This window comes from Cynocephalus volans, chromosome 1 (genome assembly GCF_027409185.1).
Source record: "Cynocephalus volans isolate mCynVol1 chromosome 1, mCynVol1.pri, whole genome shotgun sequence".
NCBI lineage: Eukaryota > Metazoa > Chordata > Mammalia > Dermoptera > Cynocephalidae > Cynocephalus > Cynocephalus volans.
In genome coordinates this window covers 228,466,042-228,487,911 of record NC_084460.1, presented here as the reverse complement: position 1 = coordinate 228,487,911, position 21,870 = coordinate 228,466,042, and the positions used below count along the sequence as shown (strand labels likewise).

The 21,870-nt window shown below is 36.1% G+C and overlaps 1 protein-coding gene across 3 annotated transcripts in view; it reads right to left on the bottom strand.

Annotated features, from left to right (window-relative positions):
- The window catches only part of MARCHF7 (membrane associated ring-CH-type finger 7), a 45,723-nt gene extending 25,193 nt beyond the window's left edge, over window positions 1–20,530 (bottom strand). For all 3 annotated transcript variants that reach the window (XR_010024432.1, XM_063107671.1, XM_063107680.1), the window contains exons 1-2: window positions 20,374–20,530; window positions 1,522–1,686 (exon numbers count right to left, since the gene is read on the bottom strand). Coding sequence is in view for 2 of the 3 variants with exons in the window: in XM_063107671.1 (XP_062963741.1) it covers window positions 1,522–1,674 (153 nt within the window). In the remaining variant the exon portion in view is untranslated. The remainder of the gene's footprint in view (window positions 1–1,521; window positions 1,687–20,373) is intronic.
- Window positions 20,531–21,870: the final 1,340 nt, after the last annotated feature.

The following is a 21,870-nucleotide window of genomic DNA, read 5'->3' as shown; positions in this document are numbered from 1 at the left end:
TTTGAATAATCTACAACACTAAGAACAAGATGGCAGGAATAGTTTGAAAATAGTCATATCTTAAATGTCAATAAATTTTCTAAATATATTCAAGACTTTAGCACCTAAATTATGACTACTATAACAATTACAATAAAACAAATGCAGCAGATGACATTTATATAGTATTAACATTTATATAGCATTTATCATGAGCCAGGCACCACTCTCACTCAATATCTATTTAGTATTAATTCATTTAAGTCTAACAACTGGATCAGGTAGGTGATGTGGAAGACAAGACAAAAAGATGTTAATAGCTAGCAAGTAATGGAACAGGACTCCAATCCAGGCCATATAGTCTAGTTTAAAAGTTTGTGTTCCTCACTAATAAGCTATATGAAAAAAATTAGACAAAAATCAGACAAAATTTTATAAAGACATTATCAAGAAAATAACCCCACAATTCTATGCCCTTTATATGTCAGGTTTCTATAGAATACAAAATATATGATTCTGTACCTCTAGCAAGCATATATTTTGTCTAGCAACAGAATAAAAATATATAATCCATCAACATTTAAAATGAGACCAAGTAAATAGTTCATATAGTCAATTAAGAACTGCGAAGTATAAAGGGGCATTTTAGATAAATTATTTTACTTCAGTCTTTCTCTGAATATTTTATAAAATACTTATTACTGTGCAGAAATATTTTAAAATTAGACTTTGTCATACATTATATATCACATGATATGTAAACATATAAATACTTAACACAAACAGAAAATCTCAACTAAGGATTCTTTTAGATTCAGTTACCTCAAAATCAGACTGTTATAAATCACAAGTTACTTGTTCAGCCAAAAATGCAATGAACTTAATTTACACCATCTTATTCTACAACTATTGTGTTACACACTGATAAGCCATTTCAAAACCAAAGAGCTGTTTGTACTAAAGAAAACTACCTCCACGAGAGTAGATGAATCAGTGCAAACTCATTACTAACCATAAAAATAAAACCCAAAAATTCAAGTAAAAGACTGCTAGCATCTTCATAAAAGGACAGCCTGTTAATTTAATAATCATCCAACATTAACAGCGAAATAATAAGAAGTCATATTCTCAAAGAAAATCACTTTATTATTCTTCCACCACTGCTTTGCGTACATGCAGAGAAAAGTCAGATGAATGAATATGTTAGCGGAAAAGGACGCAATTTTTGGTTCTGTGACAAAGCCATCCATATTAACCAATTTAGTCAAATGTATACTTAAACTGATATTTATGTTTTTAAGTATAAAGTTTTCCAAGTTTTTGGACAGTATTATTTTATATAAGGCCACAATCCCTTATCCATAATTTTGAAGTCCAAAAAGTTTGAAAAGTATCAGTCATTCCCATTTTGCTACAGATGTTTTGATTACAGAATACCTGAGATCCAGCTACTTACTACTTTTTAAAAATAAAAAACAAACAAAAGTGGCCCCAAGGATTCTGAAAAAGACTGTGTACATACATTCTAAATTAAGATGTTACCTGATATTCAGAATCCAGTCTAAATGAAGAGTCTCTTGAGTGATAGGTTTCATTTAAACTACTTCCTCTGCTTCCAGACATCATCCTAGCACTTAAAGAGTTGGAGGGTTGAACAGAAATTCTTCTTGGAATCCTTGAAGGTTTAGACTCCATTTTTAAGGTTTTCTGTGAAATGCAAATTTTCATTAATTGCCTTTTAGAAAAAACGCAAGCCCTTAATTCTTAATCCTCCATAATCATGAGTTCAAATCAAGAATTAACCATGCAATTAATCATATCCGATAAGGTAAACTGTGAGTGTATGTCACCACCTCTCTTCTATAAGGCAGATAGATTTCTTTCTCAAGTCCATCAAAGGTTTCTCACTGCCCATAAAATGAAGCAAACACAGTACAAGTGGGATCACAACTTTGAGGTCTGTTGTTTCCAAAACCTAGACTCTTTTCCTTACTTAACTTTATCTCTATATAAAATCCCATATGAACTTGCCCTTGACTCTCTTGGTATTCTTCTATATTATTAGCATTCAATGTGTATACTTATTGTACTATTTGCATACCTCTTACCACAATACGCTCTCACAGGCCTTTGTACGTGCCTGAAAAGTCTATTCATTCTCCATCTTATTCCTGGTCATCAGTCTAAACACAAGCATACTCTTTGTGTTTCCACTTTGTATACACTTTTTTTATAAAGACATCATACTACCTTACATTGTAATTTGTTTACCTATTTCCCCTTCTCAATAATGAATTTCTCTAGTTCAGGATCTTTTCTCATTAAAGTATTTTAAAACTGTTGCCTGGAATACAATAGGCACTCAATAAACACAAACTAAAGTGTAACGAAAGAATGAATGTATTTTCCTTCTATTTACCACTGATAGGATCTTTTAATTATAACAACAAAAATAATAACAATAGCTAATATTAATTGAGTATTACATGCCAGGCCTGGGGATAAGGTTCACCTGATTATTTATTAGTTCACTGAATCCCCAACCTAACCATTGCCACTATTGGAAAGTGACATCATTTAAGTGAAAAAGTAAATCTATAACACTGCAACAAAGAATATGATTGCAATTATGGAAAAAAAGAAAGGAAGAAACTTCTAAGGAAATAAACCAAATTGTTAAATTTGGTTTATATAAAATGTGGAATTAAGTGTCTTCCACTCTGTAGATTAATGTCTAAGTTTTCTTCATTAACTATTCTTCAACCCATGACAAAAGTAACCATTAGCTATGCCTGATTTTTAATTATGTATATATATGAATGGAATCATAAAACAGGTATTCTTTTGTGTCTGGCCTCATTTGCTCAACCTTATATTTGTGAGATGCATCCATGTGGTTGCATGCAGTTGTAGTGAGTTCACTCTAATTTGCTTATATAGTATTTTACTATATACAATTTATTTTCCCATTCTATTGTGCATACACATGGGATTGTTTCCAGTTTGGCGCTATTACAAATAGTGCTACTATAAGGACACTGCTTTAATAAATTTTTTTAAAATTTAAATTTTCTGGTGCAAAGATTTAGAAGGAGGCCTCTGGACACTGGAGATACCAGTCATGAGAGTAGAAAAAGAACAACAAAAGAAAGCAGCAAATGAAAAGAATAGATATCAAAACAATCTTTCCAACTTCTTCCAGTCACCCACTTTCAAGTTCGAAAATTATTTATTCCCTTATAGTTCTGGTAGTGGGCTGGAATTCAGGCAAATACAAACAGATGCAATTCGCTTTTCAGATGTGCCATTTGAATAAAGAATATATACTTGCTTAATTAAAACATTCAAATTTAAACATTCAAGTTAAAAGCATCTAATTAATTTTCTTCATTTATCTTCATTAACTTATCAATTAAGTTTAGGATTAATCACATCTTTCTACCTTAAACTTACTACAGAAGAATTTCCTTTTTCAATAATCTTTGTCTTAAAAACATGGTATCAGGAAATGACAGAAAAGAGGATGAAGAGAACAAAAAACATCAACAAAACATATGGTTCATATTGTAGTGGGAGGCATACAACAAACATGAAAAAGATAAGTCAAGTATCGATTAAAATTATGTAACCAAGGATATCTAGTAATGAAAAACCAGAGCAAAAGTTGTACTATGGGGCCAGCCCACGGCTCACTTGGGAGAGTGTGGTGCTGATAACCCCAAGGTCATGAGTTCAGATCCCTATGTAGGGATGGCTGGTTAGGTCACTTGGGAGAGCATGGTGCTGACAACACCAAGTCAAGGGTTAAGATCCCCTTACCGGTCATCATTTTTTAAAAAAAAGTTATACTATGGCATGTGACTAAATCAAACAAAGCTTATCAAAAACATCCAGTTAAACATGACAGGTTATCCTTATTCATCTATTTTGCCCACTCTTTCCAAAACCACTATAAAATGACAGTAAATGAATCAAGTTTTAACCATGAAAACAAAAACCGAAACAAAACAACTGGAAAGGAGACCACAGAAAGCAAGAGATTTCAATGTATATTTGAAAAATCAAAAGTGAGAGAGGCAGAGTAATTCAGCAGAGAGGATTAGACTATACTGTTGGTACCTAGAAAGAGGTAGGAACTGGAGGCAAAGAAAGCATTTGGCCTTAGCTCCCTAGAAAGGATCAAGACTTGGAGGTACAAGGTACTATAAAAAGGAACTGTGCTATAAAAGGAACTGTGCTATAAAATATGGTACAACCAACTACAGAAAACAGTATGGTGGTTCCTCAAAAAATTAAAAATAGAATTACCATATGATACAGCAATTTCATTTCTGGGTGTATACCCATAAGAATTAAAAGCAGGGTCTCAAAGAGATATTTGTGTATCTATGTTTATAGCAGCATTATTCACAACAGCTAAAATGAGGAAGCAACCCAAGTGTCCATCAACGGATGAATGGATAAGCAAAATGTGGTATATACATACAATGCAATATTATTCTTTGGACACTATTCATTCATCCTTAAAATGGATGGAAACTGACATACCATATGAATAAACTTTGAGGACATTATAGTAAGTGAAATAAAGCCAATCACAAAAAGACAAATACTGTGTGATTCCACTTACAAGATATTTAGAATGGTCAAAATCATAGAGACAGAAAGTAGAATAGTACACTTTGGCAGAGGCTGGGAATTGGTAAGAATGGTAAGTTAGTGTAGAATGAGTATAGAGTTTAGGTTCTACAAGATGAAAAGAGTTATGGAGACAGAGGGTGGTAATGGTTGCACATTATGAATGTATTTAAGAGACCCAACTATACAATGAAACATGGGTAAGATGGCAAATTTTGTTATGTCTATTTTACCACAATAAAAAAGTTGAGGGGAATAGAAGGGATGATGAATAGGGTTGAAAAGAGATTTGGTAAATTAAACCTTGAACAAGGGTACTTCAAAAAGTTTGTGGAAAAACAGAATTAAAAATAATATGAGACTTTCCATGAACTTTTTGGAGTACCCTCATATTTGGAGCAATAGAACTACAGATAATTCCCCAGCTCCATTCACCTAAAGACGAGATATTTATTTTCTTGATATTAAAGGTCTCACAGGCAATTTTCCCTCCTAAATGTACAATCATTTCTGCAAGGGGTTTAGGCTGGGGTAGTATAAGGAATAAAAGAAAATATATATTCAATATTGAGACTCAGAGTGTCTTTCCTGGTTCTGTTTCTACAATGCTGTCCGTAGACTCAAGGATTCTATTCTTACATCACAATATCAGAGATAAGATTTCTGGATAATGACATCTGGAATGCTCCCAATTAAAAAGCTAGCTTGCCACTTGACCATCCTACCCTACAGCAAAGTCCATTAGCCACTGAGTTTCTAATAAACATCAAGGATCACACATGGTATCTAAGGAAGGCCTCCAATACGAAAAAAGACTAAAGTAAACAACAACAAAAAAGAAACAGATATAATCCAGGGAGCAGAAAATTTGGGAGAAAGGGGCTAATTACTTTCTCAAAAGGACCAAATAACATTCACTCAAAAAAATAATAATAGGATGCTCGAGAATGCCATCAGAGTATAATAAAGAGCTTGTGGAAACTCAAAATGTGACATACTTTTTAAAATAAGACACATTGAAATAAATTCAACATAAGGATTGGGAGTAAACTGAGGAAACCTCCCACAAAGAAGAACAAAAGAAGTAAAAATGTAACATGAAAACAAGAGAACTGTCCAGAACCTCCCACAAAGAAGAACAAAAGAAGTAAAAATGTAACATGAAAACAAGAGAACTGTCCAGGGTGTTATCATTTGACTATGGCTACAGAAGAGAAGAAAGAAAATGGACAGAAAATTACCAAAGAAATAAAGGAACTTTCTAAAATTGAAGGACACAAGTCTCCACAATGAAAGGACTCAAGAATTCAGCAGCATCAAAGAAAAAAGACCAATACTAAGCACAATATGTCATCTTGAAATTTCAGAAAACCAGAAATAAAGGGAAGATCCTAGGGCTGGCGGGTTAGCTCAGGTGGTTAGAACACAGCCTTTTAACATCAAGGTCAATGGTTCAGTTCCCCATACTGGCCAGCTGCCAAAAAATAAAAAAATAAAGGGAAGATCCTATAAGTTAGAGTGGAAAAATGGGTCACATATAAAGGAAAAGTAATCAGAATGGATTAACAGCAACACCAAACTCTTAAGACAATGAAACAATGCCTGTAGAACTAAGAAAAACCTTTAGCCCTAAATTCCAATCTAGTAACTAAGTGTGAGGCGGAAAATAAAACATTTTCAGACATGTAAGTTCTCAAAAAAAAAAAAAAAAAAAAAATCAATCAAAACCAAAACCAAAACACCACCACAGGAAGCTAAATAAAGAGTACATCATAGGAAAATGGGTGTAAAGCATGAAATAACAAGACAAGGAACCCAGGAAGCAGCAAGAGAAGGAAAGTTCAGAAAGACGGTATATAGAAAACAAAGACACAACTGATCCAGACTAGAGCAAGACCTCAGGAAGTGGAAGGGAAACGTCCAAGGAATAAGAGTATCATATGGAAACTATTTCATTGGCCTGTGGCAGAGATGATAACACAACTGAAAAAAAACAGAAAAAGGAATTTTTACAAATTAATTTTTTAACTTGGAAAAGTAAAGCCATTGTTCAAGAAAGGAGGTATAGTTGTATTTGGATAAACTCTAAAATTTACAGTCATAATAATGTAAATCATTAAATCAATTTTGTTACAAATATGTTATGGGATGGAGGTAGGTAGGGGATCTAAGAACATCGGTGAATAACAAAAAATATATAACAATGAAAAATCATAATGTAACAATGTAAGCACGTGATTTAACAAAATGAAAGTAAATAAATCCAAGAAGAAACAGCTAAACAACTGAGGGTCAATGCCTTTGGAAAACGGGACTAGGATGGGGTAACAGGTGGGGCTTTGTTTTCCTTATAAGCAGGATGACCATATTTCCCCGTTTGTCCAGAACAGTCCAGTTTATGCTCTGAGAAGTCCTAATTTATGTTTGTTATCCCAGGATAATTATTAATAGTGCCTACATTTATACAGTGGCTTGGCTTGGGTGACGAAGTATATATGGTCACCTAACTTTTCTACCATCATCTTTTCATAAATTATGTACATATTTGATAAGTCCATACAAATTTTTCATTAAAAAGAGGTGAATTTTGAACTGGAAATTTGAAGAATGCATACATTAGAAGAATATTAATAGTTAAACACTGACATACAAAAACCCACAAATAATTTAACATACAGCAAATGTGTTATTTTATCAAGAAAGCTACGAAAATACTAAAGAAGGGACTATTTTTGTGATCTGAGGACTTTAAACAGAAAGACAAAATGCTTTTTGAAAGATATATATCTATAGTTGGTTCTCTAACATCAATAATGTTCTTAATGATACCTTTCGTAGTTCAGTTTGACTATATTTATATTTATACCCAGTTCTTTCTTGAAGAATGAAATCTGCTCAAAACAAACCTCTTGAGAGAAGGCAAAGAGGCAGAGTCCTCTGAGAGATATAATTTGATACTGTATGAAACTATTTTTGGCAACTCCTCAACATAAACTGATTGAATTTTGACAATGTAGGTGTTACATGAAAACTTACATAATTTGGTTGCATAAGTTGTAGGTCAAAAGCACAAAAAATAGTAAAAAATAAAATGTGCAGTGTTTGAAAAAGTTCTACCAGACTACTTATAAGGCTCTATGAGGCATCTTTTTAATTTTACTCATTCATGTAACAAAGCTTTCTGGATACTTACTATGTACTAATAAGCACATTAATTAATACAGTACTGAACAAGAGGATGAGGTGGGGAAATAACACTGAACATACTGAGATGGTGCCTACAAAGAAAATGTAGTCTGGTGGGGAACAAACTATACAAATAACCACATAACGTAAATAGTTATAAATGCTATAAGAGAAAAGGTATAAGCAAGAACAACAGACAAGCAGGAAAAAGGTACCTGAAGCTTAATGCTTTTAACCAAGACTTAAAAGAGTACAGCACAAAAAAAGTTCAAATGTACAATCTTTCCTCAACAGTCAATATAATGGCCTTTTAGTTTCCTTCTGTTGATACTGTTTCTTTAAACTCAGATTTGATTCCAGTGTTGGACAGTCAAATTCCCTATTTGGTGATAATATGAAACTTTATTACCAGGGCTGTTTTCATAGGTGTGGGCCCTGCGCTTGACTAAAAACTCTGCTGACATCCTGAAATTCTTTATAATTTCATCTTTGAACTTGTGTTTTATAAGTGAAATCAGATAGGACAGTAGAGCATGATATTGAGCAGAAGGTATGGCCTGTCTGCCATACTCTGCCACTCAATTTGCATACAGTACTCATGATTGTTATGCAGCTTCCATAACACAATTAATTTATACTCGTTTTGAGCCTCACTGAAGTCTCAGGTATGATAGGTCCGATGAATTCTGTGTTCACATTCCTCACCAGACCGTTCATGACTGAGGTAAGGGAGGCACTGAAAGCTACAATGGGCCATACTTTCTTTTCTCCAGAACTTGCTTTGAATGCATAAATAAATGAGTGACAAAAATCTTACAATCAATATTTGAGTTTTACTTTACTGAGTTTTTCAATTTCTGAGATGAAATCTCTGGGTGTAGATTCTCTGGAGCTGAAATAAAACTGCTATTTCACCTAACTGGCCATACTTTCACTTTGTTCAGTGTGCCCTCATCTTAAGACATTTTAGTAGTGATTCACCTAGGCAACAAGAGTGAAAAATAGTATTCACATCAACTCCACAATTTATGTAGTCTGTCCATCTCAAAAATCTGTGGCTTTTTAGCTACTAAAAAATTAACTACTTTATTTGTGGGTAATTTCTTCTGTGGGGCTTCCTACGAAACTCCCAAGAGCTCTTCAAAGCAAGTTCATGTTTTTGGTGGCCTGTTGAACACTGCAAAAGATCTCTAGAAAAAAAAATTTTTTTTCCTACCCATAAAAATCACATTATATCTACTCAGATCTATTCTGTGGAAATAATCTTGCCTTAAAACCTTTCTTAGTCCAGGTAAAAAGCCTAAAGAAATTCTTATCATTGCCTGACATGCAAAATTCTGAATTAATTCTGTGCCTGATGTTACCTGCAAATTACCAAGGTCTCATAGTCACATGTTAAATGCAACTACAATATAGACAAACTTAAATTGAATTTTACAGTGTTTTTCAGCAAGACTTTACTTGGATATTGGGCCTACTCTAAAGTTAACCAACAAAGTCTGTCTCTAATTATACCGCACCAGGTTTTGTCTAAAGAAAAACTCATCATTAACATACATATTTTCTTCTTTTGTATTTCATCCCACTAGCACCATTTCCTAATCATTTTCCATCACCTTAAAAAGGAAGTCCAAATTCTTTGACCTAGCATCCAGAACTCTAACCTACCTTCCTTTAATTCCCCACTACCACCTTAAAACAAAAAAAAAAGCTCCAGTTCAATTTTTAAGTCAGTTACTGAGTATCTAACGATTATTATTGAGTTCAGCAGGTGCTAAACTCTAAGAGTATAACAATAAAATTTACCTTCTGAAGTTGTATTTCAGAGGCAGGAGAGAGTGAATACAATAAGCAAATAAATAACCACGATACAATACAAATAGCAGAGATATACAAAATGCTATGTGAAGAAAATCTATGGTTCTTTAATAATGGCAAATTATTCAAACCAATCCTTCCCCCAAAACAATGAAAAGGGCTAGATAAAGTATAAAGAGCTTCCTCTTAAAAGCAATGAAGAGTTGACAAGATAAAGAATTACTAAGTCAATAATGAAAGGAAAATGAAAACCCAGAGACACAGTTCTACAGGTAATTTTTCACGTGTAATGAGCAGAGGATAATTAAGTATACACTGAAATAAGGTACCACAAACAATGTAAATAAGAGAAAAAATAGAGTAGCAAAAACATCAAATCAAGTATCTTAGACAAATTATAAAATTATGTTTACAATGTCTCAAGGCAAGCTTAAAAAATATGAGACTTCAAGAAGTCTGTGAAAAAATGAAATTAAAAGATAAAAATACAAAATATAAACTTTATTTCTCAACACAACCTCCATTAAGTTCAAATCACTTTTGCAAGCAATATCAGCCATTTAGTTCATGCCTAAAGAACTAAGGGTCCTGAAAATTTCAGCATGTCAATGCAGTCTTTTTTACATTATTAACTGAAGATAAATGGGTGCCCTTTAGATTTTTTAGGATTGGGGAACAAAGAGAAGTCAGAAGGGGCCAAATCAGGACTGTAAGGTGGATGCCTAATGATTTGCCATCAAAACTCACAAAATTGCCCATTTGACAAGAATGAGCAGCAGTATTGTCATGGTAGAGAAGGACTCTCTGGCGAAGCTTTCCCAGGCATTTTTCTGCTGAAGCTTTGGCTAACTTTCTCAAAACACTCTCATAATAAGATTTTATCATTCTTCGGCCCTCCAGAGTCAATAAGCAAAATGCCTTCAGCGTCCCAAAACTGTTACCATAATCTTTGCCCTTGAACAGTCTGCTTTTGCTTTGACTGGACCACTTCCACCTCTTGGTAGCCACTGCTTTGACTGTGCTTTGTCTTCAGGATTATAGTGGTAAAGCCATGTTTCATTTCCTCTTACAACTCTTTGAAAAAATGCCTCAGAATCTTGACCCCACTTGTTTAAAAATTTCCATTCATGGTGTTATAACACCATGTTCACAGGTTCAGATCCCTGTGCCAGCCAGCCAGCCAGCCACCACCCACACCCCATCCCCCCCAAAATCCTACTGAAGGCTCTGCTCTTGTCTGCAACTGATCTGGCCACTACCATTTTGGCAACCATAGAGTAGAAAGTTTGCTCAACTGTAATTTTTCAGTCAGAATTGTGTAAACTGAACCAATTGAGATGTCTGTGGTGTTGGCTACTGTGGCTACTGACTGTTAATCATCAGTCTTCTTCAATTAGGGTATGGAAGAGATTAATTTTTTTCCTCATAAATTGATGTGGATGGTCTGCTGCTGTGGGCTCCATCTTTGACACCCTCTTGTTTATTTTTAAAACGAGGTATCCATTTGTAAACTGCTGATTTCTTTGGGACGTTTTCCCCATAAACTTTTCCTAAAGCATCAGTAATTTCACCATCCTTCCACCAAGCTTCACCATAAATTTGATGCTTGTTCTTGCTTCAATTTTAGCAGAATTCATGTTGTTCTGCTAGGGGCTCTTTTCAAACAGATGTCTTATTCCTCTTAGTGCCTCAAAGTAGGCCCCATTCAGACATGTCACAACAAGTTAGTACAAGTTTATTTTGGTTTAAAAAATTTTGAAGTCCCTGCATAGTGTTTTTTTATAATACTCGTTTTCCACAAACTTTTTGAAGACCCCATGTATGTACCAGGAACAGGAAACTGCAAAAAGAAAAGCACTTTTCGAAAAAGGGCTAAATAGAAATTTCAGAACTGAAATATACAATAACCATAATTAAATATGAATGACACCATGAAGACAAGATATCCAAAATAGAGGAAATTCTGTAAGATAACTGGCCTACACTCTTCAAAAAGTCAAAGTCACAAAGAAAAAAATATGGAAACACCATTCTGGTCTGAGACTAAAGAGACAAAAACCAATTGCAATGCATGAAACTTGATTAGATCCTGATTCAAAAAGACAACAGAAAGTTTGAATATGGACTGAATTTTAGTTGTATCACAATGTTTACAACTTACTTTTAAATGGTTATGAAATAAGAATGCATATTCAGAAAATTAGTATATGGAAAGAAACATATACCTATATAGATAGATATAAAGCAAATATGGCAAATTATTAACTATTTCAGTGTAAGCAAGATTATATGGGTGTTCGTTTTACTATTCTCCCAATTTTCTCTTTTTGAATATTTTCATAACAAAATTGGGAAGTGTTTCATCTTTGCACAGTACACAGTAAGTCACAAGAAAACATCGCTCCCACCTAAACATAATAAGCTGGATAATCCATAAAATCTCTTTTCTTGAGTCTACCAGAAAGATGAGATTATAAGGCAACTAGATGAACTGAACTGCAAAGGATAGCAAGCCCCTCCACAATAAGAGATGGGACAAAAGTGGCCACCATAAAAGCTGCTAAGAAAAAAAAGCCGAAATTTATAGAATTCTTAAATTCCTAAAGGCCAAATATTTGCTAGTGTGACAGTTAAGAAACTCTGGGATCCAACACAAGAGGTGTCTTTTCCATAGGCTTCTAGAGTGCTCACAAGAAACCGAGGACAGGAAAGAGACCTGAAAGAGCCTCCTTCTTTGTAGCATAACCATGTAGGGCCTATATATGTTTAAAAGAGAACCTGAAGAAGCCCATCCATGTTCCAGACCTAGACCCTGCATAAATACAAGAGGGTGATCAGTTTTTACTAGGAGAGGGTAAGGAAACCCAATTTCAGCAAAGACTCTGCACTGATACAAAGCAGAGGTCTGTGGTCACTAGGTAAGGGCTATGAAATCCACCTGCCCTAGACACTCACCAATACAAGACAGAGATGAGCTACCATTGGAGGAGGGACAAAAGCAGGCACAGAATCACTTGCACTCTAGACTCTAGAATGAAGAGGAGTCAGAAAGAAGGGCAGAAAGGCTGGGAAATCCCTACCTCTGAAGATTAGGTGTAGAGGGTTAGAATCTTGATTTTCATTTGATTTTTAGAATAGGGTTTTTGGGAAATGCATGTATTGGGCAAAAGCCCTTGATTAAGGGGCAAAAGTCCACAGATAGAAATGAAAAAGCCCACCTAATCAATTCTAATCACAGTTTAGGGATGGGATTATGTACTTTGACTATTTAACATACTGACTGTTGTTAAAAGGTGTTGAAAGAATTGCTGTAGGGAAAAATGTGAAAAAATGTTTGCTAAGGGCAAGCTGTTTGTTGGTGGAAACTTTAGAGACAATTATCATAAGAATGTAATTTTTGCTTAAATCATTTGGGGAGAGGTTATACTTTGGCTTAGATAACAATCACAGTTTGATCAATTTAGCTTTTCACAAATTGCACTTTGGAATGTCACCTTGTTAATTTAAATGTTACTAGTTTCTACTGTTTAAGGTATACTTAGCCATAGATAACTTCTGTCACATTGCCCATGTCTTTGTGTCCTTTTGAAATGATTGAATCAACTGATTTTTCTTGTGAAACTTGTCTTTACAATAAAAACAAGCTAACTCTGAATCAGGGCTGTATCCAGTTTTTTCCTTCCACCAGGAGTTGCTGAGGTGCAGTCTCTTCGGGCTTCTCACTGCATTCATGTTGCTTTGAGTAATCCTTTTTTGCGTCTCCGATACACAGCAGAAGTGTAACAATTAAAAGGCACAGAGAGTCTGCCTAAGATTGGAGGATTAGTAGAATGAAGAACCCCACCCTAACTAACCATGGCTTTACTTCAAATAAGAAGCAACAGCAGTCTACTGCTGAGGTAGGTACAACAGCATGAAAGAGACCTCTCTGTGGTGCAGGGCTTGCAGCAAGTTGAGGGTGGTACAAAAATACTGAAAGAAATCCTCCAGCATTCTATGCCTCACACTAAGCATTAGCAGCAGCAGTTCACTACTAGCTTACTTCAAAAGTAAATAAGGTTCGGACCCAGCTCAACCACAAACTAAACCAACTCCCATCACACTAAAAGTCCTGACAAAAGTAGAGTATGCCTGTATCAAAGCATAAATATTATTTATCTCAGTCTCTGTTCTTTTATTTATAGTGTTTGGCCATCATACTAAATGTCCTGACAAAAATAGAGTATGCATATATCAAGGCATAAATATTATTTATCTCAGTCTCTGTTCTTTTATTTACAGTGTTTGGCATTCAGTCAAAACTTTTAAGATACAAAAATGCTAGGAAAAAAAAAATCAACCCACTGCCAAGAGATAACAGTCAACAGAGCCAGACCAAGAGATGGCCCAAGATATTAGGAAATGCGGAAAGTGATGAGTTTAACAGTAGATTAGGGAAAATGGAAAAACTAGGGAAAGGGAAGACAGGCTAGAACAAAATTATATATAATGAGGCATAGAAAGACATACAATGGCAAATACAGAAGAGAAAGTTTAACAGATATTGAGAGAAGAGTAAGAAGGCCTAACATACACTTAATTGGAGTTATAGAAGGAAAGACTAGGGCAGAGAAAATATTTGAAGAAATATTGGCTGAATGTTTTCCAGAACTGATGAACACCAAATCATAGAGTCAAGAAGCCCCACAAATACCAACTAGAATAATTAGCAATTCACATATACTACTCACACCAGAATTCTGAAACTATACTTAAAAAAAATCACAAAATGCTACGAGGGCAATGTTTAGTGAGCCAAAATTTCCAACAAGATAAGGAAGATTTCAGAAGAGGTAATATTTGAGTTGATATTTGAAAAATGAAACTAGAAAACAAGGAAGAAGGTATAAAGATGTTAAAGTGTGCTTAAGAAGAACTGAAAAATAGAAAATAATGTGAGTATGAGGGTACAATTAAAGGATGGAAGGAGAGAGAGGAGCAGAAAGAACTCCAAAGGTAATAAATTCAGAAAGTAGATTACATCAAGACTGTAAAGGCACTTGTGTCCTCTGCTCAGGAGTATGTATTTGAATAAGACAACAACTTTGAAGCTATATACCACCAATGATTTAGATATTATTTTTCTCCTTAAGGACCTAAGAAATTACATTTCTGACAAACAGCTTTCAAAGATGAGACAATTAGCATTTCAAAAAAACTTTATCTAGTTTTGTCTAGCTTTAATAATAAACATATATAACTTGCTTCATTTTTTGCAATACTGAAAGTAACTTGATAATTAATTTTACTACCTTTGAGGAACCATGGGGAACAAACTACTGCTATGGGCTACAGGCTTAGGAGCTACTAAAGATTTTAAACAGGGTTAGCTAAAAACAAACAACCCCCCCCACCCCCCAATCACTATCAAGGTCAAATTACAGAAAGAGACATGTTGGCTCCAAGACAAATTAAGTGAGGACCCAAAGCAGTGGAAATGGATAGAAGGCAGATTCAATACATACTTCTCAAGTAGAAAAGAATTTACCTGAATAATTAGGAAGGAGGGATTATTCAGAATACTGATGAAGAACAAATGTTGTAATTTTTTTTTTTTTTTTTTATTGCAGGGGTTTGGGAATGGAGGACAAGGAAGCACACCAAGATAAGTTGGTTTTAAAGAATGAGCAGTCTGAAGTACCCAGAAAGCCACAAACAGAGGACAGCAGTGTGCGCTAATAGATTTTCAATCATTTACACTGATCTATTTACTTTTTTTCTAGACATACATTCTACTTCCTTGCTTTCTCCTTGTACTGCACCTATACGGTCAGCCTTAGCACTCCTGTTCCACCCACTTATCTCTAAATAGTAGAATTTGAGGTACTATGAAAAAGTAAACTGAAAATCTTCAGGCAAGGTAGGAAAACACTAGGAAAAAAGGAGTTCTACCCATTACTCTTCTTAAGGGTAAATCTTTCTATGATTACTACCACAAGTTGCCTATCATGTAGGGCTTGAGTTTTTAGTTTACCAAATTTAGAAAGCTGTGAATTCCTAAAAGCAGAGAAATGGCAGTATAACACCCAAAAGTTTTTCTTTGATTCTGCTTATGATGGCCTTTCTTAAGTAATATGTATCCTTTTCCATCACTCTACAGATCACTGCATCCGTATTGATCAAGAATCACATAGTAGTCGTAAACCAAATAACCAGCCTAAAAGGCCTCAGCACTATACATATTAACAAATGCTACTTCTCACACCTAACAGTCTTTTCCTATATTTTAATGTATCCATTAATAAAATTCATTTGCCATTTTTCCAAAATAGGAAACTTAGGCTAGGCAGGAAATAAATTAAGCATTGCCTGATTTTTAGCACATCAGCCAATTTCTGACTATTTGTAGAAATATGATAGTACAAGATTTGAAGTCTGCCCTTTACTTGGTGTGACTCTAGGCTTAATCTCTCTAATGCTTAATTTCCTCACTTACAAAACGGTGATAATCACAGTACTAACTTCACAGGCATATTGTGAGCTTTGCTAGCATACAGCACGTGTTCAGCAAATACTAGCTATTATTAAGCAATACCAGTGGTGGTAAGATTTTCATACAAACAGCTTAACAGAAATTCTGCTTTTTCATTATTTGAAAATTTGTCATTAACACATAGTGAAAAGACTTTTTAAAGTCATTCAGATTTATGTACAGGACAATCACTGCAGGGTAAAGAAACTTATATAAGCTCACCCAGAGATACAGTGAAAAGTTAATAATGTCTATTTCTTTCCAGTTTTAAAGCTTATCTGTATTAAAAAAGTGGAAAGAAACAGCCATTAACATTTTACAGTACCTCTGGATGATGGTATTATTGGTGTGATTGGGTTTTTTTCTTTATACTTAGTTTTACAAAATTTCTTTAATGTACATGGTCTTACTCAGCTAATTAAGGGAAACAGTTATGTATAAAAGAAAAACCTGTTTTTTATAACTCATATTATAATAAAATCTATAAAGAACTCCTAAGGAGAGCAATTCTGTTTCTAAATTGCTGGTTTACAGCTTTAGTATCTATACACCACAAAGGAAGTAGTAAATATTAAGCAACAACATACTGTTCTAGTAAAGACTAATTGAAAAATAAGGTTAAAATTATTACAGAAAATGGAGATTTGGGGAATATTTTCATTATATTTACTGGTTGAGCATCAAATCTGAAAATCTGAAATGCTCCAAACCCAAAACTTTTTGACCACTGACATAACACTCAAAGGAAATGTTCATTGGAGCATTGTGAATTTCGAATTTTTGGGTTAGGGATGCTCAACCAGTAAGTATAATGAAAATATTCCAAAATCTGAAAAAATGTGAAATCTGAAACACTTCTGGTCCCAAGCATTAAGGGTAAGGGACACACAACTTGTACTATCATACCATTATCTTATGCCCCCAGTCTCTATGAAAAACCTGATTCTAATTGGGTCTAACTTGGAATCTGTGTTAAATATCAAAGGGGAGGGGGGGTGCAGTTACAAGTCTTAAAAACCAGAAAAAAGCTCATCTCCACAAGAAAATGTAACTATGTTCTTAAGTCTACACTAAAGCATTTTAAGAGAAACTGTTCTCCTTGAAATGAATCTAATTTCTAAGTGTCAAATTTCAATCTTCATTCAGTAAGTGGAAACCATTTTAGGGTTCTGGAAAGTGAGAAACATATCACACTAAAGTACAATGATCACAATGGAAAGATAATTAGCTTTTAAGGTTCAAAATTTTCCCTCCTTTAAAGCTGTTGACAATAATGGGTGTAGAGCAGTAGGTGATTTTAAAACCAGATATTATTCAACTAGTCTAACCGGTAGGGTCACACAGAAATACGTTTGAGAACAGGAAAAACCAGCTTTAACCACATAAGTTCATGTCACAGTAGAAAAGTTAAAAGGTCAATGAAAATTAACCCCAGCCAACTCTCAAATTATGAGGTAATTTTATAACACCCCCCCCCCAACCTTTTTGGGCTTATCTTATGATTAGCAACTACATTAAAGATAGAAGTTTTGTAAAATGATGATTTGTGAGATAGTAAACTATTTCACTGTAATGGAATTCTATTTTGGTGAATTCAAGTAATCCTAGAAGGAACTCAAAATCTTACTCATTTTAGATTGTAATCACTCCACTACGATCAGCTGTTGAATCAGTTAATAAGGTTCACTAGATAAGTTCAATTTGTGGTTAAAAATGAGATTTGTGGGCTGGCTGGTTAGCTCACTTGGTTAGAGGATGGTGATGGTAACACCAAGGTCAAGGGTTCAGATCCCTGTACAGGCCGGCTGCCAAGAAAAAAAAAACGTTTTGATAAAAGCCTGTGCATTTCACTCATGCATGCCCCCACTGTTCTTTATTACTGGCACTTAATTATCTGTGTTAACAAGGCTGTATCACCAAAGATAATCTAAAAATCCTTTTTATTTGGCTTGGGGATACAATAGCTTTCCATCCCACAGCACAGAGCACTAAAGTACACAGTACAGTACACAGTACAGAAGGTCTTTGGTGCCAGGCTCTACCTCCCAATAAATATATGTCTCAGCTATGGGGAACAAAGTATCAATTCTCAAGCCATAATATCATGACTTCACAGTTTGCTTATCAAAGTCCTACTCACCCTTCACATCTTAATTCAAGCAAAACACTGTAAAAATTTCCCTCATGAGTAAGCACCCCTCCTCCATGCTTCCGCAGTAATACTATATAGTCACACTAAGGTAGTAACAGCAGTTGTTTACACATTAGTCTCATGACTAAATTCTAAGTTGTGGAGGACAGTCACCACGTGAGGCTCATCTTTGTAATGTGAAGCCCTAGTCTAATAGACAGACTACAACAAATTATCAAAACATATTTTGCATTATTTGATAGATATTGCACTAAAAATTTTCCTTAAATGTGGGCAATTCTTGAACATACACCAGACGAAGAGTTGTATGAAGTGGATATGGAGCTGACTAAAAATTGACTGCATAAGAATCACGAATGACTTTTATGTCCAAGTTGATTATTTGATACCTTCACACAGAAAAAGAAATCATTTATACTTAAAAAGTAGAAATTCTTATTCAAGACACTTGACCCCGGGGCCAACCCCGTGGCGCACTCGGGAGAGTGTGGCGCTGGGAGCGCAGCAATGCTCCCGCCGCGGGTTCGGATCCTATATAGGAATGGCCAGGTGCGCTCACTGGCTGAGTACCGGTCATGAAAAAGACAAAAAAAAAAAAAAAAAGACACCTGACCCAGCATGAAACTAAGAAGAGTTGTAAAAAGTTCTTATCTGAAAAACACATGTAATATAAAACTTATAAAAATACATGCAATTGTGTGTATGAAGCAGCCAGCACTCTGTGGAGGACAAAGCATTGGCAGAGTAATCTTTTTCTTACAGGAATGATTGGATATAAATAAACAACTGTACTTTGGCTATCAACTCCTATTGTTTATATTCATTAAAAACTCACACTGCAAGTATTATGTCCCCCAGTGTGTTGACTGCTTCACAAAGTACCTCATTCATCTAATTTAATCCTCACCTCAACGCTAGGAATTAATTGCTATGTGCCTGAAAAAAATCTAAAGAAGTTGAATAATTACAGCAAAAATCAAGACTCAAACCCAGATCTTGACTCTAGTGCCACTGCATCATGCACCACTGCTGTCTCAAAAAATGCTGTAGAGCTGTTAAATGAAATACTGACTCCCCATTTCAGAAACAAAATTTTTGTAACCTCGTGAAAAAAATCTACTCATACTATGTGTCTGCCTTCTTAACAACAGTACACTGATTTTTAAATCAAAAATCCATCTTAAACTTACCTCTTAATTCTGGACAGTTGGGATTAAGAAAAGGAGAAATAAATCCTAAGTAATCCTACAAAATCGGAAAAAAATTACTAAATTCATTATTCAAACTAATAATGCCAAAAGACACCAGCTGTGACAAATTTATCACCCAGAGATTTTCCCCATATGTATTTGCTTTCGTACGTTAAATAGTATTTTTTACTGTAGTATTTTTGGTGTGTGTTTGTACACATTCAGCCTCACTACGCAGCTTCATCAAAATGTGGGAGTATTCTACTACTGGCGACTTCCATATTTTTACCCCTTACGCCAACAGGTCTATTTTTTTTATAAATATCATCACCTATTTAAATGTGAACACATAACTTACCACAATACCAAAAGAACTCCTAAGGTGTCACCATATTCAAGAACTGGAGTTATCAATGAGCAAATCTTCACCGAATCGAAGGGGCTGACAAAGTCGCTTCAATTCGAGTCTGGGTTGGGCGAGTCCTAACCCTCCCCGCCTTCAACCCCGCGCTCACGAAGTAAATGCTTCACTGTAGACACCCCAGGCCCGCAGGGTTCCGGAGGACCCTCCTGACCCCAGCCAAAGAGTAGGCTGCTCCAGGCCAAAGCAAGGCTCAAGCCCCCTCCCCTCGCCCACCACACGTCCAAAAAGAACACGCACAATGTGCCCCTTCTACCCCTCACAAATTCCACCACCAGACGAAAAGCCACCGGTAGAGGAGGCCTGCACCGGCCGCCCTTCGTGTCGACTGTCTCCGACCAAGCTCCTCCACCCCATCTTGCCAGGAAGCGGCCTCCGCGGCCGCAGGCCTGCACTTCGCTTCCTCCCCTCCCCCACCCGCGGCCTTCCTCGAACTGGCTCCCCTGGAGAGAGAAGCCCGAGCTTCGCAGCTCATTACCCTTGCACTCGAACCGGCACTGAACAGGGCACGTCCCGCTCGCAGCAACCACACCGCCGCCTTCCTCCTCGGAGTTCTAGGCCTCTGACTGAAGCAGAGCAGTTCACAGAGAAGCACAATGGCGCCCGCCCCTCTCCGGGATCCGGCACAGCACCAGCCGCTACCGTTAAGGGCCCCGCCCTTCCCCTTCTCCCCCCACTTCGCGGACTTCTCAGGGTCTCGCGAGAGTGGTGGCGCTGCGGGGATCCGAGAGCTGTGGGCTGGCTAGACGTACCCCACCGCGGGGTGGTGCTCTGACTGCGGCAGCCGTTGAAGGGCTGCCCCTGGGGAGGCAGCGAGGCGCCACTGGTAAGCGGCTGTGGCTGGTTGGCCGGCGTGCTGGCGGCTGGGTCGGCGAGGGTGCGGGCTCCGGGAGCAGGAGCTGTATAGGCCCGGCCCTGGTTGGCCGTCCACGCCTGGCTAGCGAGGATCCCTGAGTCAGCCGCGACACTACCTGGCTCCCGGCTCTCCGCATACGGACTGTTGCCCTCCCCCGCAGACCTGCAGTGGCCCCTGCTCGAAATACCGCCAAGCTGTTTTATTCTATTTTCTGTGTTTGGCGCTTGGTAAGTGGCGCAGTGAATTTTTATTGAATTGAATCAAGCACTATTTTTCTCGACCCCCCCCCCCCCCCCCCGCTTGTCTCCCTGCCTGCCCTGTTTGATCTGACCGCAAGCCCTCCCCCTTAGGGATTGGAGCCGTTTTGTCCCACTTTGTGATAATTTCCTTGTAATTAAGCCTTGGTATTGGGGAACTTTTACAGTCATATCCTGTAAAATCGTGATATTAACCTTTGATAGCGTAGCTACAGATTTTGCAGTAAAGATTCACCTATCAAAAAGAGGAAGGAAAATTGGTCTGGTAAATATTAGACGAAACTTTCAGAAAACTGATTAAGATGTAAATAAATAATAAACAAAGAATAGACTAGAGAAAAAAACAATTTATTTGGATTTAGATGATATGTGGATTTTGAATAGTGTATCGAAAGTTCTTTAACGGTAAAGTTATTGAAACTTCGAAGCATACTGAAGGCACTTTTTTGTGTGTGTGACCTATTTTGTTAAGTTATTAAAAGCAATCCATTGGATCCAAATAATTCCAATAAGTGAAACATGGTGTTTATATGTATTTGTCCTTTCATCTGAAGGGAGTGGAGTATCAATCACTATCCCCATTTTACTGTGTCTTTGAGACTAACAGACTGTCCATGCTTCACTATGACAAATTGCAAAATACTGTAACTTTTAAAGTTTGATTATTATTTAAAGTTGATACCAATAGATACCAATCTAACTTTCAGGGTATAAATTAAAGTTTAAGTGTCTGGTATGGGATCAGTGAACAAGAATTGCTTTTGAGGGAATTAATCTGCCCCTAGAGAAAAATAATTTTTTTTCTGCCTGTTTGAGTGCCCCTATAGGATTGTGGTTATACTAGTATGTGTACATATCTATA